Genomic DNA, 26,939 nt, shown 5'->3' with positions numbered 1-26,939 from the left:
CCTTTTGCCCAGATCTCTTTTCGCTTTTTGCGCTACTCTAATTCTGCATCCGCACAACCTTCTTCCTAATGCTGCTGCTGCCTGCCACCCCATGTTGCATAGTATGTGTCTCTTCTAACGTTGCCGTCTCTCAACCGAGCAGACATACACATGTAGCTCTAAGTGTGTGTGCGAGTGTATTTTGCCCTGGTGTTGATTCCCAAAAGTATTTTGTATGTTCTGTTTTGTATTGTTGTTGCTTGAGCTTCTTGGCCAACAATTTCCATCAAACTGTCTGGATGGTTCTCCCCGCTTACACCACTTGAACTGTATGCCAGCTCTTTGTTTTCGTTTATTTGCAGTGCTGAAAAGACTGAAAAGTTTTCCACACTGAGCTACTAAGAGAGAGAAACACATACTCTCCTGCCTTAGACTCTCATTATTCCCACTATTGATAATTATGAGTCTAAATCAACAATAATTATCATACCATGGGGCTATAGCCTCTAGGTATTTCCCCTAAAGTTCAAATTGAAATCCATTCAAGGGGAAGGCTCCAAAGGCTCCCTTTGAAGTGCCACCACAGGAGCAGGAGGTACAGGAACAGCAAACAGGAACTGTGAAATACTTGTCCAAAAGTTGTTTCAACAGGAAATTGTCTACTGCCTGCGGACATTACACAAATGACTCATTAAATCTTTTTTATTATTTTTTGTTTTTGTTGTTTTTTGATGAATATTTCGTAAAAACACTTTGGCTCTATGCAAAAACGCGCGCGACGCTTTCAATTTATTTCCCTACACGGGACAGATGTCAGGGACAATTTTGCAGGACTCTGGGGCTATGCTTGGAGTAGGAGCAGGAGTCGTGGTTATGGTCCAGGGTACTCCTCTTCATGCCATAATAAAACGCTCACTAACACAATTAAACGGTCTTCGCTGGGGGTAAAAAATGAATGTTAAGCAAACATGACAAGGCTTTTAAGCCACAGCAACAGCTCATGCTCCAGCATCAGCTTCTGCCTCTGTGTTCCCTGCTCCTCTCCCCGTCTGGGTGGTCCATGGGGTTGACTAAAATTCTGTTATCTGCGGCGACAAGTGGAGAAGGAGGGTACAACCGGTGCACTTACTGTCACTTTTCGTATGCAAAGCGCTCTACGTCTGGCCTTAATTTAATAATATGTAACATTTTGCCAGGATCACAGCGCCCCCACCCCCCATTACCCCCTATCCAACCATATGGGTACAAAGTGCCCAATTAGAGGAGTCTGCCATGAAATGGGGTAGCAGCTATACGCCACACTGCATGCTTCTTTCACTCTTTCACGGCGATATTTCTTTTACAGTCACTGCATTTTGCAATAAATATCCCAAAATTGCAATTGCCAAACACACACAAACAAACACAAACACACACACTCACCTACAAACATAAGTATACATGGTTTCAAACCGATTTGGCAAGCATTTTTTGGCTTTTTGCGGAAGTTTGGCGAAAAATCGTTGACAAGCGACAAAACACTTGACAGCGTCAGCAGAGTACCCCCCAAAAAAGGAGTAACAGAGACAGAAAAGAGGGTAGAGAGAAAAAGAGAGAGAGAGGAAGGGAGAGGGAAATGCCGTAAGAGCAGGGAGAGCAAAGGACTGCACAGGGAGACAGGGCGAAAAGCATTAGGAAATAGAGGAAACAAAACAGAGAATTTTACAAATAAAATCACAGCCAGGAACAACAGCAGAAAACAAAAACCAACCTACTAGATCGACTAGCACATGCCCTGGGAAGGCCTTAAATTTATTGAATAATCGAAGGCAGTTTGGTTAGATTACAATGGAAAGAAATTCTAGCAGAACAAAGTTAAATAAGTTGTTGAAACGAAATACAAACTATAATTACTTCCGCAAAGTTATTTATATTTCCAGAAAGTTGATTGTCTTCAACTGGTTTAAGTCTAGAATTTAATAATTTCATGTGTAAGAAAAGATTTTTAACAAAATTAACTGCCCCAAAAACTCAAAACAAATATACCCCCCTGCGCCAGGGTATTTTGTGTGCCGCTCACAAACCTAAGTACACAAAAAAATAGACTTGGGAGAGAGTAAGAGAAGGTGGACGCTAAAAGAAAACAAACCAAAAATGTGTAAATGTGCAATCAAATGAAAGAAAACCAATAATCGAAAAATGCCAATGCAGCGTGCTCACACACACACACACACATAAAGAGGGGTGTGTGGCGATGGGAGAAACAGGTAGAGATGAAGGAGAGATAAAAAGAGGAAGCTGGTGTATTATTGGCTCCATTGCAGAAGCAGTGCCGCGCGGTGGGTGGAAGGTGTGGGCAGGGCTTTGGGTTGTGGGCAGGCAAGTAAAATGCACTAAATAAAACATGAAATTGCAAAGGAAACAAGGGAGAGAGAATGAAAATTCGAAAATTCGAATATGTGAGCGGCACATGGATGTCAGGTGTCTCATGCCCAACCCCCAACCCCCCCTCTCTATACATATCGCTTGAGCTCTAAAGAATTTACAGCTATAAATTGTTGTCGCACTGAACGAATAGGAATAGACAGAGAAAAACATGCAATAGTGGAGCGCATCGACAGTGGAAATACCCAGTAAACATTGAGGCAAATAAACGGAAGGAGCTACAGCAGCAGGCGGAGCCTGGTGGAAAGTGTTTCTAGCAGGGTGTCTACCCATGGGCTATGCAAATTTCGATAAGCATTTCGCATCTATTACATTTTGCGTGATTTTAATATTCACAAAAATATATCAAATATACCCTCACTCACCACAGAGTACAGGGTACAAGGAGACTCTAAAGACGACATGGCTGCGGCTGCTACGGCGGCTGCTGCTGCCTCCTCGGGGAATAATTGTGCACAAACAATAAATCAACTTGAGGAGCGGAAAATGCCAAACAAAAGGATTTTTTCAATTTGCGAACCAAAACACACACAAAATAAATGATAATGGTTCTCTAAGCGAAAACTATTGTTGTCAAGGGCGGTGGGGCAGGGTAAAAAGGTGGGTGGTCGGACATAACCGCAAGCCGGAAGTCGGAAACTGAAAGCCAAAATGTCAAAATGCAAAATATTAATCATCATTAATTCAATCAACATTTATTAACATGGACTTTGCATTAGCACATAATGTATTTCTGACCTTTTGTCAACCCCCAAAAAAGCAAGCAGAGAAGTGCTGTCGAGTGCCTGTCGCATCCTTTGGTCCTTTTACAAGTGAATACACAGAAAGGGAAACCACATTTTCAATGCTGCTGCTGCTGCTGCTGCTCCAGCTGCCTGCCTGCCTGTCTGCTACAAGGGTCAAAATCCAAGGCTGTGTCGAGAGTCCTGGTGTCAGAAGAGGCCACGGCCCATGCCGTTTGTCTTTTCACAGAGTCTGTTTCTGAGGAAGGGAAGGCGATGGATATGTCCCTGTCCCCTGTGTGTGTCTCTGTGTCTCCCCTTTGGTATTTGAGCAGTGAGCTCCAACCCCTAACAAGAGCTCCAACCCCCGCCAAACTTTTGGCCCGCCTCTTAGAGTCATTTCAAACTCGATTTCAGTCATTTGTCTTTTGTCATATTAATAATTCCCTTTTATTATTGCCACCGTGATAATAAGCTGTCTGCTACGGGCACTCATACTCCCTATCTCTCGCTCGCTCTCTCTGAATATCGTAATCATCGCAAACATTTTCCATTATCCCCTCTTCACATTCCCCATTGCCCGTCCAGGCCTTTTTGCACCACAGCACAGCAAAGCGCAAAAGGTGCGCCATGGATCACCTTTTTTTTCACTCTCCTCATTAATAATAATATAACGGATACGGTACAAAGTGTGGGGGGGGGGGGGGTTGGGANAACATTCGTTGTCTCATTCTCTCGGGCGTCGCGGTACCCTTCATCGCTCAAGTGCCGTTGCATTGTCCATCCACTGAAACGAAGCTCTCTCTCTCTCTCACTCACTTGCGCTCTCTGTGTGCCCTTTTCTGATTGCTCTCTTCAAGTCATTAATTTTCATTTGTTTTTCGTTTTTTTCAAGAGAACTTTTTTACGGAAATCATCTTGAGGGCTGGCTCTCCCCTTTTGTAATAGATCATTAATAAATAACGAATAAAAAATACCACAAATGGAGTGTCTTGGGGTGAGGGAAAAGTAATATTAATGCAGTCAAGTGAGTTATTCACTAATTTGATAGATAACCGCAAAAGTTGTCAGCCCAAAAGAGTAAGATGAAGAGTGCTTACACTCCTAAGGACATGTTGCATAAAGAAAGCGCACCACAAAGAAAGTTTTAATGAAAACTTTTATTGCTCCATGGAGCTCCATGGAGTGCGGAGTGCATGAGAGAAGAAGACTCGACACTTGAGAGGATGTCAGCCTCAGAAACTTTACGAGTATTTGTGTGTGTGTGTGTGTGTGTGTGTGTGTGTGTGTGTGTGTGTGTGTGTGTGTGTGTGGGGGGGCTCTGATTCGATTAGCTTTCGAGTGCTCTCTACACTATGGCCACACGAACAATGTTGTTTTCATTCAAATCAAAACCACACGAGACACCGCAAAATATTATCAAGTGCCTGTGGGATACGAGGGCAAAGAATGGTTTCTCTAACTGGATTTGCAATTATTATTGTTTAACAAGAAGCATAAGCCGACACTTATCCCCCCACCCACACACCCACAGAGACACACTTGATCCTGTGGCTGTTGCTGCCACAAGCACAGGTCTGAAACAAAGATAGAGACAGAGACAGTACAGATACATGCGTGTGTAAGCTTTAACAGCAAAGAAATTTTCAAATATTTGACAATCCCAGACAATTGTTGCTTTTACGGTAGGGAGAGCGAGATGGAGATGGACAGGAGCAGGGGGCCCATAAATCCAATGACAGAGCCAGCAACCAGCAGCCAGAATTCTGAAGCCTGAAGCCCAGGACCAATGTCATCTTATTTTAGGCAAATGATAAATTGACAAATTTATTTGGGTCACAGTCAGGGCACATTCATCATCATTTGCAGGAGATTTTCCATCCATCGGGCCACAGGGAAATTGAAAATTTTACTTTTTATATCCAGTAGGATTATGGGTATGCTCGATGCTTGGGACTGCTTTTGGCAACTACTGGCAGATGGAACTGGTGTACTCTTGTCTTTTGGCACCTTCAGTTTTTATTCCATCATTGTGGATATTTGTGTGATCCGAAGGTACTCCAAAGTCGTAAGAACTGCCACAGCTATGGCTGCTGCTGGCTGCTCTTGTTGTCTACTTATAATGGAGTGGCTCTCTGGCCAACTGACGGACACTTTTGGCCAAAATGCTAATGCAGTTATAATGAGCTTTAAGCCAATTGGATTGGATGCCCATGATTTGGGTTCCTGAAACGTGGCTTGAAGTCTCATTCGGACATTTGCATAATTAAAATTGATTTTCCCTTACAACCAGAGGAGGTAGATAGGTTTCCTCTGCCTTCAAGGCTGCCTTGTATCCATTGTTTATTTATAATCCGTGCAACTAGTTCGCTGATGGAGTTGCCAACCCAGGCATTGAGACGCGCATAAATTTGCATTATAGATTTGCGACCTACTCTGTGTTCTGTGTGTTCGCCGCTTCTTCGTGTTGCGATTTCTTTCTGCATAATGCAGCAGACAAACACAACTGCAAACAGCGCTCTAGAAATATACTCTATGGGAACTTACCCGGCGACAGCTCCTCGGTCATGGCACATATCTGTCGCGTCGAGAGTGCCAGCAGCAGGCAGGCGCCCAGCATCAGGTATTCAACAAACATTTTAAACGTGGATTGTATCAACACTTTTGGCAGCGATTGGCCCTCTTTCTTCGAGAGGATTGGCAGTGCTGAAATGAAATGAAATGAAATAATAGGAAATTAATATTGTATCTAGTCGAAGTCTTTGGTGCGCCCAAACCTTATGCTACCATTGGGGATATATTGTGCGCGATTTGCCAAGCGAAAATATAAAGATTTGGCAGCCATCGATGGGCTGCGGGCTGTGGGCTGTGGGCTCTGTCTGACGCACATTATTCACTGGGCGGCAGTGCCGCAAAGTATGCAACGTCATGCGGTATGGCGAAGGACCTCCACGAGGGCGAGAGCGCTATGCCAACGATGGCTGACGATGGCCGCTGATGGGGCGCAGGAGGTGGCACCCTGAGCCACACGTCAAACACATTCATCACGAGTGCCAGAGTGACAGATGGTAAATGCGCGCGAGCCTACAGCCTCGTTTGTTCATGGCCTCTGGCCTACAGCCAGCCAGTCCGCTGCCTGCTCTGCTCTGTTCTGTCCTGTCCTGCTCCCTGGTCCAGTTTTTACCCCGGTCTGTTCGCCGCCGCCCCCCATTTTCCTCTCCTGTCATATGGCGCAAAGGACAAAAAGGACAAATGGAAATTTTTCCAATTATTGCAGACAGCAACGGCAACACCATCATCACAGTGCTGCAGAGGCGCAAAAAGGAACGTTCAACGCTTTAAAGTGTGACAATTCTCATATTTCATTCATGCTCTCAGGTCTCAATGCGATGCCTCCTCCAATGCCACATGCCACATGCCTCAGATTCTGATTTATCAATAACTAATTGCAGAATTTTGAGTGACGCGTCGCTCAAGCGTCGACAGTTGATCAAAAATCCATTCTGTCAGCATCACATGCCCACGAATCCAATATAACAGTGAACAGTGATACGATACACTTGGAGTTTATTCGGAAAGTTGTGCAATATGTGGATGAGGTTGATGGTGGGGTCAGAGGTGGTCACATCTGTGCATGACATGATTTTGGCATTAAAATGAAAGTCATATTTCGGGGCTCCTCGTTCCTCTTTCCTCTTTCCTCTCTCCATTTTCCCTTTCTTTTTTGATTATTTTTGATAAATTTTATTTTTATTTTGGACTGACAGCAGCTGCTGTATAATTACACATACACACAAACGATGCATGGCCTAGGGCTAGAGTGTGCACAGTGCGCGACATGACCGTAAGAGGAATGAAATGGAAAACAGAATTAGAGCAATTTCTGAACTGATTTGATTGAAAATCGATTATTTTACTGAATAATCTTTGTTTTATTTAAAAATGTTTCTAAATCTAAATCGCATCTTGATGAAACGCACTGTAGCATGGTCGCCATATGGCAGCATATGACCCAAGACACGGCGCTCTGGTTCGCTTCCATCAACACTTTCAATTTCAAAAGGAAACTTTTCGGATCCACGCCACAAGCACGGAAGGGTGGAGGGGTTTGGGCGATTGTATGTGTGTGTGTGTGTGTTTGTGTGTGTGTGTGTGCAGTGAAGGGAGGATTGTGGGCTGAGGGTCCTTGCTTTACGAGGCCCTGTTAACCGCGCGGGTATTTACACTAAGTCTAATGAAATGTTTAACAAGCACTTTGCTCTGCGCAAATCCCAATGACCCATAATATTAGCATAAAATCACTTGGCAAAGCCAAAAAGGGAGAAGAACCTCTGCCATCTCTCTCTCTCTCATTCTCTTCATAAATATGTAGTTTTGGGTGTGTGTGTGTGTGTGTGTGTGTGTTGTGCTACTTGCTAGTCCGCTTGCGTGGCAAGACACGGCTCTATGCGGCGGTGGGGCCTAAGGAACGGGAAAATTTTCATTTAAATTGCACACTTTAAAAGTTGCTCCTCCAAAAGGGGTTGTTGCTGCGGCAGAGTGCGGGGCCAAATGCTTAACAAAGCGGCCAATCCAAGTCCCTGGCCTATGGCCCATGGCGATACGATGGGTACATACATATAAGCCATTACGCTGCATATAAATTTTTATGTTGGTCCAATGTTTTATTTGTTTCTGGGCGCCACACCGCGCCGCTCCTTCTTGCTGTTCCGCTTCTGCCGCAACCAAAAATAAATTACATTAAAATTCTAAGCCATCAACCGGCAGCAGCAGCAGCAGCAGAGGCAGCAGCAGCTTTGGAAATTTATTTATCCACATTATCCGCAGTAAACTCTATTTGTCCAGAAAGGATGGGAGAGGTTTCCCATCTGGTTTCTATGCCATACCCCAGGAAAAGTTGTACACAATCATCATTCGAGTCAATTAGTAGATTTATACAGTTTCGTTTTGTGGTCTAAGGGAATTTTGATGAGTTTCATTACGTTAGACCCTCACAATGAGGGTTTATCGGGGTAATACATGGCAGCTGCACGAATGTTGGGATCTAATTTGTTTCAACATTGTTGGAAGCTTGCTCTTAGATTCATTTTAGTTGTTTATTTGGAAAAGACAGACCCTAGTACTGGCTCACTGTATCGTTTGCATAGTATTATTTTATAGAGATTTTAACCCAATTTGTTTAACGTTGAACTCTACACTGAAAAAAGTGTCTTGGAATGTCCCTAAAAATCTTTGAAATAACATAAATAAATTCTACACGTTTGGTACGATTCTTCTCATTGCGAGTTTTATGCATATTTTATGTATTTGCTACATCCTCCATACATAGTTTTCTTTCCTAAGACCAAGCCCAAGGGCTTGCCACATGCCAAATCTTGCACAGGTATTCCTTTGACTTTTCCCTGCGCCTTAGCATTTCATGCACAGAGTCACATGTTTGTATACAGACATAAACACACAGACACACACACCCACATACTAACACGCACAGGCTCACACCCACATATTTTGGGTGAAATGTAACAGAAATGGCCCACAAAGTCCAATTTTTTTGTAAACTTACCTCAAATCGAGTCAGTTTTAAGCTGCGATTAATGTTTGTGCTGCAAACAATTGAATTGTTGTTCAGTTTTAAGTTTGCACCAAGGGGAAAAAAATGTAAACACAGATACAAACACACGCGCACTCCACGCACGGGGGACAGGACAGGACAGGACTCTCCTCGCAGGACTCTGCTGCGGATTTAGCTAGGACTGCGCTTCCAGAGACCTTGCTCCACTCACAAACATTGTCCACACATGAGCCTTTGCATGCCTAATTGTTCAAATTGCACTTAACTTTTTTAACGAATTAATGTTGCGAAAAAACAAAAATACACGAAAAATGTACAGATGCACAAAAAATTACTGACAGACAGACGAAGGCGCGCTCCGCTCTCTCTTTTCGTAGCGCTCTCTCTTGCCCAGTGTTCCATTTCATACATATGCGCTCTCTCGCTGCGTTCCATTGCCAGTTTGTCCTTTGAAATGAACATCTGGCAGCACAAATGTACGGCAGAGCAACGCAAGAGGGTCGACGGGAGCTGTCAAAGTGACAGCTGGAGCGTTGCCAGAGCGCAGAAGCAAGACTGTGTTTTGCCTCATTTCGTTTCCATTTCGTTTCGTTGTGCCAAGAGCACCTGGGGAACCTGGGAGTTTTTAGCAAGGGTTGCTTTCAAGGCTCTCTCATGCTCAATGCCCTCCTCTTTCATCTCCTTGCCATTGCTCGCTGCTGTGAGAGAGTGGGAGAGCGACAACGACAATTACCTGGAGAATTGGCATTAGCCCATTTTCGTTGCGTTATAAATTGCGTTTGTCACTTTGCGAACATTTTCAGGCTTCTCTCCCTGACTCTTGAAGACGAAGACGATGATGATGTTGCTCCCGTTCCCCTTAACGCCTGCTGCTGCTTGTGATTTTACATTTCGCTTCGATTCGCAGCTCCGTATTGGAAGGATCCCTATCCTAGCAATTACATTTAACTTTCTTGCGTCTGCTGACATGGAATTAATTTTCGATTTTCGATTTTATTGTCAGTTAGATGATGCTGCTGCTTGGTCCACTTGCTGCTCCCTGAAGCTCTGATTTAATTGAAACTGCATGAATATGCAATTTTTGCAGGCTATAAATCGAAGGATGCTTCATGCCACTCACCTTTTCACCCGCTCACTCACACAGTTGGCCCAACTGGCCCCCCTTTCCATTTGATCATTCAAAAAGTAGCACACATCAGAAATATACAAAAATATATTTATTTAATATATTTGCTCCACATATCTTATATTTTTTTACTACGAATAAGCCACACAGAGATGGTCAATTGGAAGAATTTTGTGAACTGCATTAAGAAGGGGAAGAATGGGAAGAAAAATGACGGAGGAGACAAGAAACCACCAAAGACATCCAAACTGATGAATATGTCGGATATACTGGTGCGAGTGCCGCCCAATCAGCTGCCACAGTTTCAGATGTTCAAGAAACGGAATGAAGAGTACAGAGCGTAAGCCATAGACAGAGCCACAGATCCATAGATGCAATATACTTATGAGTAATTGTCCTACCCACAGTCGCGTACGCAAGTATCCCGATGCCATGCCGAAAATCGACTGGGATTATTATCGAAAGAATGTGCGGCCAGAGTTTGTCAGTTGGGTGAAGCAATTCGAGCAGAAGTACGATAAACTGGATACCCTGTTCGTCAACCGTCACGCCATGATAAGCACTCGGCGATACTACGAGGAGGTCAACAAGGAGACGGAGGAGATTTGCGAGAAGATTCGCGAGTACAAGGAGGAGTCGGACAAGCGCATCAAGGCGCTCAATGAGCAGCTGGACATACTGAAGGCCATGATGCCGTATCAGGACATGACCATGGAGCAGTTCTGCCAGCATCGACCACATTTGGCACCCGATTTCATAAACAAGCCCACATTCTGGCCGCACACACCCGAGGAGCAGATGCCAGGACCCTCGGACCCAACGGCTCTGCATCCGGAAGAGCGAGAAGAGCCAAAAGAGCCGCCAAAGTCACGGCCGATGCCACCTGCCCCAGCAGCCACTGAGGCAAAACCGAAGGAGAAACCAGCAGAATCGACTGCATCCCCAAAGAAGGAAGAAGCTTCAAAGGCCGTTGAGGAAATGACAGAGAAAGGCACAGAAATGGTCAAAGAACTGGCTTTAAAGGTGCAACAGTTACTCACTGTCGCTGTGGCCAAGATCTCAGAGGTGGCGAAACAGGTGCACGACGCAGCAGCATCCACCAGAGCTGCCAAAGCGAAACCAAAAGAAGCCACAGAGAAGCCAACAGACGGATCAGCATTGGCCAAATCCAAACCCAAATCAGAAGACGAAGACGACGATCATTACCATCGCAGGGAGCACTCGAAGAATATTTGCACGCAGACCATCATTCGCGGCGAAGAATCGCAAACAAATCCCGATGTGAAGGCGAAGCATGTGAATCTCAGCATCGAATCGGATGACGAGGACGATGATTCGCTAGAGGAAAAGCGCAAGAGGTGCAATGAAATGGAAAGCAAACGCAATACCAAGAAAACGCCAGAGGGGGACGACTGCGAAGACGACGACGACAATGACATCCCATGCAAGGAGCAGAAAAAACAAAAGATTTCCGAGTGTCAGTCGCGGGACAAGCAAGAGTCCCCCGAGAAGTACTGCGAGGAGCGGCACAAATGTGAGGCTGAGGAATCGGAAAGCGAATGTGAAAAGAAATCCACTGAAAAGAAAGAAAAGCTTCAATTTGAAGATGCAGCCAATGGGGATTTTGCCAATTCGATTTCCACCTGTGAGTCGGTTCAAAAAACGAAAATAATCGACAAAAAGGGAACAAGGGATCCATGCAAACCCCAGGAGAAGGCCGCCTTAAACCAGCTGCCGGAAGGTGGGAACTCCAGCCAAGGGATGGGAATGATAGGCACGAAAGGCACTGACATATTCAGCTTCGATCAGTATCCAAAAGAGTACAAGGAACAGAAGGTAGGAGCTACGGAAGGTGCCTTCAAACCGACTCGAATTTGGGAGAGCGATTCACAGAATTTAGAGACAGGAGAGGACAAGGTTAAAGAATCGAAAGCTAAAGCCAGGGAGTCAGATGCCGCTGGTGATCCAATCACAGTCTATCCCCGAATGGAGATTGCAGCAAAGGCAAAGAAAACAAAGTCTGAACCGCCACCAGTGGAGGTGGAAAGTGTAACCACAGATGACTTGGCCAAACAGGTCTTCGACATGGCCAAAGATGCCGCCTCAATGCTCAACGAAGCGACCATCTCCGTGGAGGAGGCACAGAAGTTGAAGACCAATCGCATTGAGACACTGGAGGCCGCCTATCTATCCGCCCACAAGCAGGCAAATCGGGCCCTGGCCGAGGCTTTCAAGGCCGTTGAAGCGGCCAAGAAGTTGGCCAAGAGATCTCGCAGCTCAAGCGAATCGCAGTTCCGGGATCACGATGCCCAGGCAATGGCCGAGAAGCATGCACTGCTGGCCAAGATGTTGGTCAATCGTGCGGTGGCCCTTAAGAAGGAAATTGCCAAGGTTCTCGAGAAACTCGAGCAAAAAGAGTAATCCAGTCAACAGTTTTTCCCACAATTTAAGCAATTCTTTCTGTTCTTTTTTCGATGTTTAGTTTCCATTAAATTTTCTGCAGCATTTCCCTTTCGTTTCGTTGGTTTCTCAAATCATTTTGCTGACCAAATGCTTTAGATACGAAACGCTTTTTCTGGCGGGGGGCTACTGAAAACTTTTCTGTTTCGAATTAGCCAACAAAATGTGCCCCTGTGTGCGTGTGTGTGTTTGTAGCATTCGTAGATTGCATAATTATGCAAATTTTTTGTTGTTCTTTTACCCTCGGAAGATGGCCGAGTTGGGTATATTGGTGGGTTTGTTTGCTCTTAAATAGAACACTTTTCAATTACACATTTTACAATTTTATTAAGACAATCTTTCTCTCTCTTATCTCCACTAGAATATCAAATGAAGTATGAAGGAAACTGTCATCGAAGAAACTCTGTAAGTATTTTCTTGTTTAACTTTAATATTTCTCTTGGGAGAGTGAACCAAAAAAAACAGAGGGTAAGCGTCAGTCGAGACTCCTGTAAACATAAACCATTTCGTTTCTCCTTTTGGGTCTTTGGATTTCTAAAAGTAGCGATCCGAAAAGTGCTGCCTACTTTTTGCTTTCGCCAGTTTCGCAATCAAACACATTTGCATAATTAGTGTGTGCGTGTGCAGTCGTTCGTTAGTGTGTGTCACGCGTGTGTGTGTGTGTGTGTGTGTGTGTGTGTGTGTGTGTGTGAGTGTGTGGGTGCGTGCCTAATTCCCGTTTGATAGTTTGTTATAAGCTTTAAGCCTTGAACACATTCCTTTTGTACACCGAATATTGAAAATCCCACGCTAATGTACAGACCATTTTAAATATTTTCCACTAAATTCCGGCTTGGCCTTTATTTATGTGTATTCATTTATATATTTGTAAACTTTAGCAGCCATATAAATTCAATTTGAAAGCCCCTTTTCGGGGGCTAAGGGCCAAGGTCTGCCGCAGCGTCCTTTTGTCTGTTGCTGTCGCTGCCCGTGGCCGTGGGCCCTTTGTTGAGCCTTTCATTGTGTAAGTGTATACAAACACCTTATCGCTTAATCGATTACGTAGGTGACAAAAGCATTTTGTTAAAACGCAAGGAGGCTGGCTGTACTCCCTGGCAAGGGTCTAATGTTGTACCCTTTGGGGACACCTTTTCGCAGCGTAATTTGCATATTTATTTAGAATTTGAAACTGATTTCAGGCCCTCGGACGCGGGAGTCGATTAAGCCTGAAAGGATTATTCATGAGCTACAAAGTGCGCGAGACGAGGCTAAAAACAAAATTTGCTTTAAGCCAAAAAGCCGTACATTCCGCTCAATGGAATTGGCCATTTGGCAACAGATTGGCTTTTCCTTTGATAGTTCTCATGTGCTAGCCCGTTCTGGTTGACAGTTTTCCCGCTGGCTCCTTGTTGCGGAAATATAAAATATTGCGCTTATGTTTATTGTTTTTCCCCCTTACTCCTCCCCTCCCCCCCCCCGCGTGCGATGTAGATACTGTCGCTGGCAATTCCCCGTTGGAAATAGATTCTTTTTGGCAAGTGCTTTCCTCCGCAACTGGCGGCTGGCATTGACCCAAACATAATTAAAATGTGTGTGCGACTACCCCCTGCGACTTATGCGCCTTTCCACTCTCCCACTTGCTGAAAACTCAGAGCAAATACGATTTTCCTTTAGCTTTATGTTAGCCATGTGTGTGCGGTGCGGGTTTTTATGGACTTTGGCTTGGCTTTTAATAGCGCCCAATGGCCAGAAGCAGGCCTAATTAGCGGCATTTAACTAAGCTTCATGTTTTGGGACCGACGTGATCCTGATTACAAGTGGAGTCGTAGTCCTAGAGGGACCTCCAGGACACACCTGACTGCCTCCGGAATGCGGACGGTCGCGGCCAGCGGGTGGAACATTGAAAATGTAAATTTTCCCAGCATGAACGCAACAGCGAGGAACCCAAGAGCTTGATTACCAAAGTCCTGGGAGCTCCTCCGTTTTCCAAGTCCTGTTGCTGGAAGCCTGGCGCGTGTGCCCACAAAAATCCACACACACACACACTTAACGACGTAGTTAGCGTTAGTTAACGTATGTACGTGATATCGTTAAGTTTTCGGTATAACGTTACCCATAGACCACGCGGCGCCCTGCGGCATAATAAGTGTCTTATTAGTTATGCGAATGGAGGAACCTCCTCACTACCCCCTGGACACACACTTTCGTTGGAGACACTTTTCTCTGGGTCCTGGGACAAGCCAAAAACCCAGTGTTCTTCGTTGTCCTAGGACTCGAATTCGGATTCAAATTCAGATTCAGGCGCTGTGTTGCCCCAGCCAATGGCCAACAATTTTGTTTGCTTAGGAGCACTCTCCGTCTGTACACCAACTGTTGCCTTGAATTTCAATTTTGTTTTTCGGCAGTCCAACGTACATGTGCACATCTATGCCTCGTCTTATATCCACGTTTATTGTGGTAGATTCGCTTCAATTAGCAAATATCTCAACTGCTGCTGCTGCTGTGCCAATTACTGCCCATCGATGGGTTTTAATTAATTCAAGGCAAACACTGAGAACCATCTTCTAACTGCACGTGTGATTCAAGGCAAGGAAACTCAGTCTTGAGCGGTCGTATAAGTGTTGATATTCTCAATGGGCTAACATGAATTTATTGATTTTATCTTTGTTTGTGGAATGAAATATTCCTTTATATTCACAAAAGTGCTCACAATTTGTATATTTTGTAAGGAACCGCTCTTCTCCAAGGTAAAAATTGATTGCAAATATTTTTGATCTCCTTCTTCAACCATTGGTGGAAAAGGCATTGTGTAAGAGCTGCAAATGGCAGGATTTTCTTTGCAAACGGGTCCTAAAATAACAAACAAACTGAAAATCTATTTCCACAGTTGGCAAGAAGATAAAATTAACGGCCGTCTGTCGGAAGAGCGAAATGAAAATTAAATTCCAAACAGCCGTTGGGCCTTTGGGTGGGTTTTGGCTCGCTGGACAACCTTTGGTGGTTGCTTGGGCAGTGGGGCGGCTGGTGGGGGGTGTGCCTGTCCAGGTAATCGCCAACGTGTAGTATTTACTTTTAGCGCAGCTTGTTTATTTTTAAATTTCCTTCCAATTAAGCAACAAACAAGAGCGAACGAAAGCGAAACTGAGACTCGAGACCGTTTTGCCCGAACTCTGAGGCAGGGCGGACTCTACTCTGTGCCTCTCTCCGACTCTTGCAACGTGGCTCCTGAGGCTGTGGGGCACACGAAACAGCGAAGGACAGAAACGACAGAGAGGACAGGTGCTGGAACAAAAAACACATAAAACAGAAAAGAAAATTAAATCAATTCGCTCAAACCTAAAAACATGCTGGAAAATTCATTAAAAAGCGTTAGCTTTTGTTTAGTTTTTCTTGGATTTTAATTGCGGTCTGCAAGCTTGTTTTGCTATCTTTCCTGCAGAAATAATTGAAGTTCGGTCAAAGTCACAGTTAAAAAGATTACAAGATTACAAAACAGTGCAAGCAGCCGAAAAGTTAATTAAATACAAATGTATGTATGTAAATAAATTCGCAAACCAAACCCCCATGTATGTACATGTACATGTACATTCTCATACTCGTACATTACTTTGAGAGCCAATATCGACACTGGTTTCTTCTCTCTTCCTTCTATTATTTGCTATCCCTTTGCTCATGCCAACGTAGGGGCACAGTACTTTCCCCTTCTCACAATTAACCGCTGCATTAACAAGTCACCCATCAAACGCACAAACCGTCGCTCCCTTGGTGTAGGAGAGGAAGACCACAAAAGTCAAATTGCCATGGAAAGTTCTAGAAACCTAGGGAATTTATGTATGCCGCTCTCTTTTGTCCAAAGAACTGAAAGTGCTCACACTTTCACACACTGGCGCATTAGGCCTAGTTTCTCATATATTATATGCTGTCCACGGCTACTTTCCATGCTCTCCTTATGGTCTGCTCATCTTCTCTCACCCGCCACATGCCATCATAGCACTTTCCTCTTTTGGCATTAACCGTAAAATAAAGAAACGTTCGCTTGCTTGGAGTAGGAGAGGGAGAACACGAAAGTCAAATTCAAAGTCAATGAGAGAGCAATTAGAAAGAGAGAGGAGAATGAGAATGAAAAGAGAGCATGGAATGTCCTAGAAACTAGCCGCCTACGCATTCAAATCTGCGCCGCTCTCTCACTTTACATTTTTCGGCAAGAACAAAAGCGCGCGGTTTTAAGTCAGCTCCGCGTTACGGGTCGCGAAAATCGGGAAAACGATGAAAAATCGTTCGGGAAAATAGACGGGCAGTGGTGCAGTGCAGTATAGTGATTCTGTGCAAAGGTGAAGTGAAGTGGGTGCAAAAATGGAAAGCAAAAGTTCCTGCGAAAATGAAGTGTTCAACGCATAAATCTTTTTTTTTCGTTTAGGTGATCTCTGGCAATTTGTAAACGTGTGTGTGTGCATGCAGAAAATTCGGAGCAGCGCTGTTTCCAATGCCCAATTTGAAGAAGAGGAGAAAAGCAAAAAGAAAAGAGCGACGCTCTCTGTCTCTCCGTCGCCAAAATGGCATACAAAACGCAGAGCCGGCGACTGCAAAATAATGAAATAAGTGAAAAGTGTATTGATGAATTATTCTATGTAGACATTTTTTTTCGTGATCTCTGGCAATGTGTTTGTTTGCAAAAAATGCAAAAGAAACGGGAAGATTTTCCTCTTCCCTTTTCAATACCCAAATAAAGAAGTGGAGAAAAGCAATAAGAAAAGAGCGAGTGCAAGTGTCATATTCCCTGGTGAGGTAAGGTCTTGGTGATCTAAGCCTCTCTCGCTAGTGTTTCCTCACGATCTTCAGTCGAAGTGCCTCACCTTTTATTAATCTACCCCAAATATGTGCTCTTATTGAAATGTGCCGTACGTTTTCGTATTCGTTTCGTAAATCGTTCTATCGTAAATCGTCTCGCAGTTTCACGGTCCCGTTTACCCCTCCGACGAAACCACGAAATTGCGACTTTTCATGTGTGAGGGAGAGGAGCAGCAAATTCTGCCATAAGAGTAATGCCGAAAAGGTAAGAGGGAGAAGAAACTCTTACAGTTGTTATACCACGTTTTATACCAGTCCAGGGCTGTCTGTCCATCCATTAGTCCGTTTTGAAATGGAACTTTAGAGCAGCCTATTAAGAGAAGTAAAGAAACCCAAATATGAAGAGAAATCCCTTGTCACGCACACATCACTAGCTCTTTTAAGTATTCGCTGTGTCCTTGGACAGGAGGCAGTAGGCCATTACCTATGCAAAGCATGTGCGCATAAATAAAGAATGTGACTCAACATTTGTAGGCATCACATCCGCATCCATATGATGTGGCACGTATGTATGCTCGGTGGCATTATTTGCTTGCAGCAATTAGCAACTGTACCGAAATTCCTTCTGCGAGGCATTAATTAGGCACCAGAACGAGCTTTCTGCGAGCACTTAGAGAAAGTTCCAAACTATATTCTTGAAGCAACGCAAAGTATCAACAGAGAATTTTAAGGAGTGGGGTGGGGTTTGGGTTGGTGTCATTGAGGTAAAACAAAGGTTCCTCCATCAGGCTGCAGGACATTTGCAGGCCAATTGGTAGAGAAACTGGATGAGAGTGCGTGTGGGGCGGCCGCTCATGCGGTCCTTGAGGAGATATGGCGGCACCCCGTCCTTAGCTAGCATCCCAGTGCCGTGGGTATCGAGATGCACCCAGTCGCTGCATGGCACCATCTCGTGGAGAACGGCGGCGGCTAGACACGACGACGCTGGCCCACGGCCCTTGTTGCACATGTCAAAGTTGCCGAATTTGGTGACCAAGTGCTTGAAGTATATCCATAGGGGCAGGCGCCACAGGCGGTCACCCGAGTAGCCGCCGGCCTTCTGAAATTGCTTCCACAGAAAGGAGTTGTTGGTCCACAATCCAGTGGCAGAGCCGCCTAATGCGCTGGTGACGCCCGTCGCCATCGATCCCACGTCGATGACAAGCCGCGGCTTGAACGTTGCCTGGCCATAGAGCAGGGGATCGGCTAGCATCACTGTGCCGGCGACACCGGGGTCCATGACGCGCATTGTCCGACCGTTGAGCAGAGTGACAACATCGCCGGGTTTCACGGCCATACCCGAGGGCAGGTTCTCGCAGAGGGGCAGCACAGCCGATAGATTGATGGGCAGGGAGAGCGCGGAGGCCGCACGGATGGTGGCCACCACCAGGGCGGCTCCCGAGACGGTACCGCGGTACTCGTCCATGCCCCTTTTGGGTTTCAAGCAAAGGCCGCCGCTGTGGAAGGTCAGCCCCTTGCCGACCAGCAGAACGGGCTTGTCCTCAGGGGCGGTGCCGCAGTAGTTGATCTCCAGTAGGACGGGGGGCTCGCAGGAGCCCTTGGCGATAGTTAGGAGGGAAGCGAGACCCTTATCCTCGATCCAATCCATGGTGCGCACCTCGACGGTGACGCCGCAGGGGCAAAGGGCATCGACGGCGGCCTGGGCAAAGATCAAAGGCGTCATCTCGTTGGCCGGCGTGTCACACAGACGACGCGTGAGGTTCTGGGACTCGGCCTTGAACAATCCCCGCGTCCACGCTTCCGTGTCCGAGGAATGATACAGCTCCAGCTTCGGTATGTGGGTGCGATCGCGCTTACGACGGTTCATGTTGTACCGCCAAACGGCCAGGGCCGAGCCCTCGGCTGCTTGCTCTGCATAGTCCATGCCATCGACGTGAACCTCACCGCAGCCCTGAAGCTGAAGGGCCCGGGCACCAACGGCGGCGCACACGCGCACATTCTCCATGCCCTCGTCGATGACTTCCTCGTGATTGTAGCCGGCCCCCTCTCGGCCCAGCCCCACCACAGCCAGGCAGTTATACTCCGTGCCAATATTGTGGTACAGTCGTCCTATGCCTAGCTCTCCCGTGAGTGCCGATTCGCGGATCAGATCGGTTAATTTTCCGCCACCTAGACGATCAAACTCATCGCCACCCGCGGAAAGTTTCGGCGGATGATCGCCCTCCTTCTCGTACAGGCCCACGGCGACTCCTCGCATCTCATCGCACTTGGTGCGCACCTGCAGGCAGTGCAGGCTCTGTGGTAGTGCCCCATGGAATCGTAAAAGTTCCAGCGCCGAGCGACGCCAACTGCCGATAAATTGTAAGCGAGACATTCAGGGAATTTGGAAAAAGATACGTTAAAAAAATTCTAAAAAATTATTGTGGTAAACTATTATATGAACGTGTGTGTGCGGGTTTTTGTGTGAGGCTCCGTTGAGCTGGAATAAGAATACTGAACTAAATAGACAACAATAGACATTTAATTCAGTGCAAAGATTGAATGGAAAGTAACAGAATTCAAGTGCGAGCCAAATTTAAGAAACAGTCAGACAGCAGTCTCAGTGGGCGGTGCAACTAAAGTAAATCCTAGGATTATATGCGCATTATTTGGTACATTTAATCGTAAATAAAGTATTGAGTTCCGATTTGACTTTCTGATCTAAAGGCATTTCGAAAGGGCATTCAATGGCCACGCATTTTCGAGCTCTCCGCTTCTTTCCACTGGCTTATCGATGACACTTTGAGGCTTTCCATAATTTCAGTCGATAAACGATGGGGATAACCGGGAAAACTTTCATTGAAAATGGTTGACAATTAAGGAATTTATTTACCATAGAACACGCACATGACACACGTACAAACATACATAAATATATCTCGTGTATATGTACATACTTGACCATGTATGTCCCAATCTGGCGGCACTTAAAACTTTTTACCGTGATTAAATTTGCAATTATAAACGGCAACAGCAAGGGCAACGGCAGCGCTGCAACAGCAAGTGCACTTGCCACCATGTCACATAATGAGAAAAAAGTGTATTGTAGAGAGAGAATCGTCAGGCAGAGATTGGGTGTGGTGTGTGGGCCGAAAGGGGGAAAAAGTATATAAAAAATGCAACCAAGCCGCAGACGAAACACGTAAAAGCAATAAAGCAATAAATTGCCCAATTTGAAGCACTATTGTAGCCAATAATTTGCACAGCCACTTGCCCACATGCCCACCGACCATCGGGGCATGGGCCATGGCATGCCCATCTTCCATTCGCCAGTCGGCAATCGGCAGTCGACATCCACCATCCGCCACGCACCACACATATAATTTTCAACAAAAATATTCACATTTGTCAATGTCGCGTGATTGATGTGGTCGAACGCATTTCCGCCGTGCAGGCAGGACTCCCAAAGAGAGAAAAAGAGAAGCGTAAAAAACAGCCGAAATGCAGATACATCACACATGCATACAAACATACATACATACATACGTGTAATAAGTAGGCGGCACAAAACAACACACAACATTGTTTTTTTGTTGTAAAAGAAGAATGCTGTATGCCCCAGAAGGATACGGATGCCCTGGCAATGGATGTGTCTGTGGAAGTCTCGTTGGCCCTGGCAACAGTTTGTGCCTGTGTGTGTGTGGCGACTTTACGCGATTTTACGCATGATTTAAAATTAATGACAGCGGCGCCTGGTATTCCCCCATACCCCAGCCCTACATCCATCCCTCCACGCACCTTTAAGAGAGGCATTTAAAAATTGTACGGCTTTTCCAGGATGTTTAATTTCCTAAATGCATAAATCTCTACTAATACGCAGCGCATAAAACGCACCAAAGCAACAAAGGCAGCAGCAAATCTAAATCTAAACGCGAACCAACAGTTTTGAATACCCTGTACAAGAGGTAGGCTTACTCGTTTGACCAGCAGTTTGTCTGTTACTGTAGGAGTTGAACATCAGTTTTGTCTCGATGTTTTTTCAAGTTATAGAAAGCATAGCAGCGATCCACTTATTCGTTTTTTCTCTTGTGTATCTCCTCTAGGGTATACATCACTTCGGTGCTATGTATCCACATTGTTTTCCTATGACTAGTGCCGTTTGTTGGTGTGCGTGCAACATCCGAAAATCATAAACAAACTTCAAACGACATTACCCGCACGCGGGAACAATGCCCCAAAAAGGTAGGCAAAAAATGGCTTTTGCAGCTTATTACGCACGGCTACCAATGGTCCTGGAAATGGTCCTGTGAATGTCCTGGGCAACCACAGCAATTCAGCATCATATGTGGCCGGGCGGCCGTACGCCTGTGTGGCTACTCCCGGTTTCAATAGGTGTATGTCTGTCTGTGGCAGGCGGAAGATGACAACGGCCCGGCTGTGGCTCCCCCACACACACGTCCAGATTTCGTTTTCATTTCCGTCTATTTGGGGTACTGGAAAGCCCCAAATATGCGAAAATTTATCGCCTTCCTTTTGTAATCTTTGGCAGAAATTAAAAATCGAAAAGGAATGAAGATCTTTGGCTGCAGCGTTTCGCCTTTATTTGTTTACTTACGTTAAGGAGCAAATTTTGGGAGGCAATCTGAACAGGGCTGAACTCACAGCAATCATCAGAGAAATCGTTCTCTACTTGCGATGCAGACCAATGTGAGTGTTGGCTGAAGATCTCTCAATTATCCTCAATGTTTATCTTATCACAGAGTCAACAAAAACATATAAATGTAATATGTATTTTCTATGCAAAACCTTACTTTATTTTCGCACTAAATTGGAGCTTTAATTGCGATTGTTAGTCGCTTGTTTTGTGGCCTCTATCGTTTGGGGGTGAGGGCTTAGAGGTTGTCTCTCTCTGGTGACTCGTAAATTACTTCAGACTTCATAAATCACCCAATTGAATTCTAATTTTTGGGCCAGACAATTGAACATAAAGTGAGCGAGATGTGTGGGTAGTCTCTGGTAGACGGAGCTGGAATCAATCATTGTTTTTAATGCACAAATGGGGAGCAATTACAGTCAGCTTTGGGGGCCAGACAAAAGAATTTATCACTTGATTTACACTTACCCGGAGTGCGTAGCAGACTTCTCTGCATTATTTCGCACTTTGTGGAATACTGGGAACAGCAGCAGACCAAACATCGAGCGCGAAGCTGTACCCACTACGCAATGGTGAAAGCAAAAGTAATAGTTTTCGATCATTCGGCAATCAATTAGCACCTTGCTTACCAAAGCAAATATTTTCCCATCTTTCGGACTGGGACACTAGTATATAAAAGTGTCAACCGGCAACCAGAGACGTCTTCAAACTCAATCTTCAAGCACCCAACAATGGCTTTCTTTGGTCACGTTCCGATTGCCATCTTTTTGCTTGGTGTAATCTTTGGTTGCGCTCCAACTTTCGCTGATTTACGTGAAGATTTGCGGGATTTTGTGGCCATAGCGCCGCGACGACGCATCGGTTATATAGCCGCCAGATACTATATCTTTGATCCGAGATTCCGTCAGGCCGTGGGATTTGTGCGCAGCGATGAATTCTTAAAGACCTGGCGGCAGGTGCGTGCCGCTCCGGATGTGGTGGCCCTCATTGATTACCTCAATGAATACGGGTCGGGCTATGATGTGACCAGCCTTGTGGACAATCTTCCCCAACGACTGCGCGCCTTTCAGCTGTCACGCACTGTGCCCGTGGAGATGATGCTGCACCGCGATCTTACCACATTCCTACGCGAAGCGGTTCAAACTCTGCCACGCGCCAAGGTTTACGCTCTGATGTCCCAAAAGGTGCGTCAGGGCGGGGATTTCGCCAAATTCTACAAGGCCCTGAGGGACAAGCAGTTCAAGATTCTGGTGGATAGAGCAAGGGTATGTTTTGAGAAGGGATTTTGGGGTTCTTCAAAGGTAGATAGAAGCATAAATTATTTTTATTCCAGAATTCAAGTGACCTGAAGGCTCCACTGAAAAGATTGAACGAAAAGAACATCAATATCGATGAGATACTTCAAATATTGTTTGAAATAATCAATTGGGGACCGCAGAATCCATAGATCAAAGTCCACCAGCGAAAGTTAGCTTAATTATAGTAAACTTTTTTGTCCAAGTGTCGATTGTTGTTTTTACTGAGGTATGGGCCAAGGGATTTGTATAGAAAGCGATTCCTTGGCATAGACACTGTTCCAGGGGAGCGACTTATCTTGTTTCTGTGGCATGAATGTCAAAATAAACTTGTGGCATTTGCTCAACTTGTGGCACCTATCTTGCGGCGCACTGCACACTAACTGCTCTCACAACAATGTGGAAAATCAGCAAGAAGGCAAATTCCCGGTTGGAAAATGCTGGCACACACACGCACAATATGCACTCATTAGTGCAACATGGAATGGTGGCGTGCGGTTGCTGGTGTGACAAATGGTGAATGCAGCAAATCCTCATTGATTTGGATTCCACTCTGGGCCATGGATGTCTACCACTCTCTCTCTCTCTATCTCTGCCCCTCTCTGTGGCGCCTGAAATGTCACTCTGTCGCTGTGTTAAATGTCAGCCAAAGAGGCGGCAGCATGCAACATGCAACATGAATGATTTTATTCAGTGCTCTGAAACTTCGTAGCATAATTTGCCGACATCGACATAGTTTTTATGGCTGGCAGTTTGTGCTTGCAGCCAGTTTATTTGCCACAAAATGCGGCCATATAAGCGTTGCCAAGTTTTTATTTGGAAAAAAGCAAATTGCTGTCACTGTTGCTGAATATGCAACAAAAGTTGTTGCACTTGCAACGCCCACATACACATACAACAGGCATGCGAGGCAGAGTCAAGCCAAGACAAGTCGAGGCAAGCCAAGCAGATCCATGCCCCACCCACATCATTTTGGTGCAATTTTTTGGCTGACGCTGAAGCTGATGCTGCAGCAGGCAGAGGCGGCGAATGGGAACGAATGAATGGGCGCGCGCTGCCGTTGCCTCAGCTGGTGGCATGCAACTGTTTTGTTGTTGCTGCCGCTGTTTCTCCATTTCGCTTGACATTAATTTTATGCCATGTTTTTGTTGCTTCTGCTGCTGCTGCTGTTGCTTTGGCTGCGCGCTTAAATTGTCGCATTTGTCTTGTCGCTGACTGCTGCTGCTGAAGCTGTTTCTGCTGCAGTGCTGCAGCAGCGTGTGGCATAAAGTTTTGTGTAATCCTTTCAATTTGTTGCATACTTTTAGGCGGAAATTAAAATAACAAGCGCTACGTGGTAGCAGACTCCTGCCGCCGCCTCGCTTTCTGGCTTCTTCCTTATGGCTTTCTGCTTCGCCTGGTTTTAGTTTTAGTTTTGGGCTCGGAAAGTTGTGTCGTACACGTGTTCTACATCCATGCCCCCCACACACACAACACACACATACACACACGCACTCTGTGGCAGTGCAACAGAGTTCATCAATTAGTAACTTAGACAATGTTGCTCAGGTTTCCCATTTCGGTGGTTCCTTTAGATTTCATATTTCAGATTTCTCTTCCTTCAACTCCTTCTCCCTGCTGCCCTTATGGATGGTTGGAGAATTTCTCCATATACTGCTGGCAATTTATGCTACAAATGAATTCAGTAATGAATTTTGCAAAATAGTTAAATTGAATTCTATGCTGCTGGCTGCTGGATGCTGGCTGCACAACAGATGCTCTTGTTATTCCAACTCCATGCTTTTCCAGCTTTTCTGCCAACTGCTGGCAGCCTGCTGTTGCTGCTCGTTTTCCATCTGCTGTTGCTGCTGCTGCTGCTGCTGCTACTGTTGTTGTCATTTGGCATCAAGTAAAAGTAAATAATTGCTGCTTAAAATGCTTGTCAGGAGACGGGTACCATGTTCTGGCTACTCCTTACCTATCTGCAACGTATTTTGTTTTCATGCTTCGGCCAGCACAGAGCCCTTTGGCCTTTTTTTTATTTGTTGTTGCTGTTGTTGCTGTTGTGTGGGGGTGGGGTGGCCAGAATTTTTGAGTGGCAGCAGCAGTAGTCCATTTATTCTTTTCGATACCCTGCAATCGCGTGGAAAGTGAAGGGCATATGCTGTATATTGGTTCAGCATTCTGTTTACACTAAAATACTTTTACTTGAAGCTGCCTTGTGTGGTGTATGCCATCAGCATGCCATCAGCTGCATCTCTAAAACTGCCCAAAGTATAAATAAATTCTCTGCAGCTGTAGCTGCTGTTATGACACCCATTTGCTAGGTATATTCTAGTTGAAACTGCCCTCATTTATACCATCTTTCGTCGCTTTTTTGGTCGGTTTTATTCGGTTGCAGACTCGTTACCGCCTTAACTGCAATATCAGTTACAGAACACAGAACTCTAGAGCTCCTCTCTATTTCAAAGTTGATGCCTGCCTTTGCTGCTACTGCTGCTGCCTTTGGCTGTGTTTGCTTCAGTCGTGGCCCCTTTCTGGTCTTTTTAGCCTCCTTTGGCCTGCTTCTATCCTTGTGCTGGTTATATTTCGACCAGATTGTCTGTATTTGCGGTTTGTGCGTACGTGACATGGATGCATCTACCGCTGTAGATGCCTGGATGGATGGATGTATGGATCGGCTGGCCAGAGTTTGGGAATTCGGCCGGCGGTGGCAAGATGACTGCTTGCTTAACAATTAGTTTTAAAATGCCAGTTTGGGCTTCCAGTGAGTGCTGCTGCTGCTTTTGCTGCCGGCTATATCCTCGCATCATTCAGAGATGCCTTGTAATCCGTACTTGCTGCCCATACTCATTAGAGCGATGGGGGGAATGGGGACGTGGAGGGATGTGGGCGCCGTTTCATAGTGGGTGGATTGTGTGTGCCCTGTGCACCTATTCCGGGTGGAAAAAAACAATAGAAAGTCGAAGAGAGGGAAATTACAACACAAAGAGAAGAAGGGAAAAATCAACAACAACAACAAAAACAATCAATGTTGTCCCGTAATCAATTAACGATTTAACTTTACGTTCCTCGTGTGTGTGTGTGTGTGTGTGTGTGTGTGTGTGTGTGTGTGCGTGTGTCTGGGCAAAGGTCTGCTCTCCCGTTCTCTCTCTCTCTCTGTCTATCTGTATGTCTGTGTACCCTGTCAGCATTTGGCGCCACCTCAACCATCACAAGTTCTGGTTGTGCGTTGGGGGAAGAGTGCTGCATGAACACGTCATTGTGGCAGAGTTTTTTATTGTTTTGTTGGCAGGCATTGCAGGCGCATTCCAGGGCTGTCATTCCGCCAGCAGAAAAAGAAGCTCCATCATCTTATTAATCATTGTAAGTGATGGCAATACTGGTTTTTAGCCTCTTCCAGCGATCAATGCCACGAAAGAGCCTTTGCATTGCTCTGCAAGGGAAAAGTTAGGGAAAATGCCATAATCTGCAAATCGTTTTGAATTGTAATCGAATTATTTTGCAGCAATGGCAACCCTGTTTGGTGTGTAAAAGTATTTTGTGGGGCTGGTGGGACGGAGGGGCTAATGTGATTACTCCTGTCATTATTTCGTCGCTACAGCGCCACATCGAATGCTAACGTTGCCATTAAATTGACCGCCGGACTGGTCGTCGTCGTCCCCGTCTCGCTTTCCCCCCCCCCTCTCTCACTTTCCTCATGCATGGACGAGTACTCGTGTGTGTGTGCGTGTCTGTGTGCATTTAACTGCACGTTTTCAAACTTTGACCCGCGCTTTATTCTGTTGCCCATCCAAGGGGTTGTGTATCCCTGCACGGCTTTGGGGTCTCCTCTGCGGATATGCGAGTGTTTGTATATGTGCGGGTGTGTGGAGTTGGCTGGGGGTTTGTTGATTGGTTATTGACTTTTAACAGAAAAATTGATGTAATGCAATTAGTTTTACAGCTAAACCGTTTGATGATTGCACGAAACGGGGAGAGC

General features: G+C 45.5%; 4 protein-coding genes across 4 annotated transcripts in view; 2 read left to right on the top strand and 2 right to left on the bottom strand.

Moving 5' to 3' along the window:
- Nucleotides 1-8,988, bottom strand: part of LOC117592291 (semaphorin-2A) — a 33,556-nt gene extending 24,568 nt beyond the window's left edge. Inside the window, exons 1-2 of the mRNA XM_034285959.1 lie at nt 8,689-8,988; nt 5,673-5,831 (exon numbers count right to left, since the gene is read on the bottom strand). Coding sequence (XP_034141850.1) covers nt 5,673-5,763 — 91 coding nt within the window. The 5' untranslated portion in view covers nt 5,764-5,831; nt 8,689-8,988. The remainder of the gene's footprint in view (nt 1-5,672; nt 5,832-8,688) is intronic.
- Nucleotides 8,989-9,923: 935 nt separating this feature from the next.
- LOC117592290 (titin) lies at nt 9,924-12,330 on the top strand. The gene is made up of 2 exons (XM_034285957.1): nt 9,924-10,163; nt 10,231-12,330. The coding sequence occupies exons 1-2, from the start codon at nt 9,976-9,978 to the stop codon at nt 12,242-12,244; spliced, it is 2,202 nt and encodes a 733-aa protein (XP_034141848.1). The 5' UTR covers nt 9,924-9,975; the 3' UTR covers nt 12,245-12,330.
- A 5,385-nt stretch (nt 12,331-17,715) lies between these two features.
- Nucleotides 17,716-19,522, bottom strand: LOC117592295 (cytosol aminopeptidase). The gene has a single exon (XM_034285964.1). The coding sequence runs from the start codon at nt 19,422-19,424 to the stop codon at nt 17,835-17,837; it is 1,590 nt and encodes a 529-aa protein (XP_034141855.1). The 5' UTR covers nt 19,425-19,522; the 3' UTR covers nt 17,716-17,834.
- Nucleotides 19,523-22,414: 2,892 nt separating this feature from the next.
- Nucleotides 22,415-23,130, top strand: LOC117592384 (protein G12). The gene is made up of 2 exons (XM_034286094.1): nt 22,415-22,948; nt 23,017-23,130. Exons 1-2 carry the CDS (start codon nt 22,415-22,417, stop codon nt 23,128-23,130), a joined length of 648 nt encoding a protein of 215 aa, XP_034141985.1.
- Nucleotides 23,131-26,939: the final 3,809 nt, after the last annotated feature.

The sequence above is a fragment of the Drosophila guanche genome, unplaced genomic scaffold, assembly GCF_900245975.1.
Source record: "Drosophila guanche unplaced genomic scaffold, DGUA_6, whole genome shotgun sequence".
NCBI lineage: Eukaryota > Metazoa > Arthropoda > Insecta > Diptera > Drosophilidae > Drosophila > Drosophila guanche.
This window is presented reverse-complemented; position numbering and strand designations above follow the sequence as displayed.

Excerpts from the sequence above, each read along its gene's own strand:
- LOC117592295 (XM_034285964.1), bottom strand. The coding sequence starts at position 19,424 with ATGTCTCGCTTACAATTTATCGGCAGTTGGCGTCGCTCGGCGCTGGAA.
- LOC117592384 (XM_034286094.1), top strand. The coding sequence starts at position 22,415 with ATGGCTTTCTTTGGTCACGTTCCGATTGCCATCTTTTTGCTTGGTGTA. Across the intron at positions 22,949-23,016 it reads TTCTGGTGGATAGAGCAAGG|AATTCAAGTGACCTGAAGGC; the intron begins GTATGTTTTGAG and ends TTTTTATTCCAG.
- LOC117592290 (XM_034285957.1), top strand. The coding sequence starts at position 9,976 with ATGGTCAATTGGAAGAATTTTGTGAACTGCATTAAGAAGGGGAAGAAT. Across the intron at positions 10,164-10,230 it reads CGGAATGAAGAGTACAGAGC|TCGCGTACGCAAGTATCCCG; the intron begins GTAAGCCATAGA and ends TCCTACCCACAG.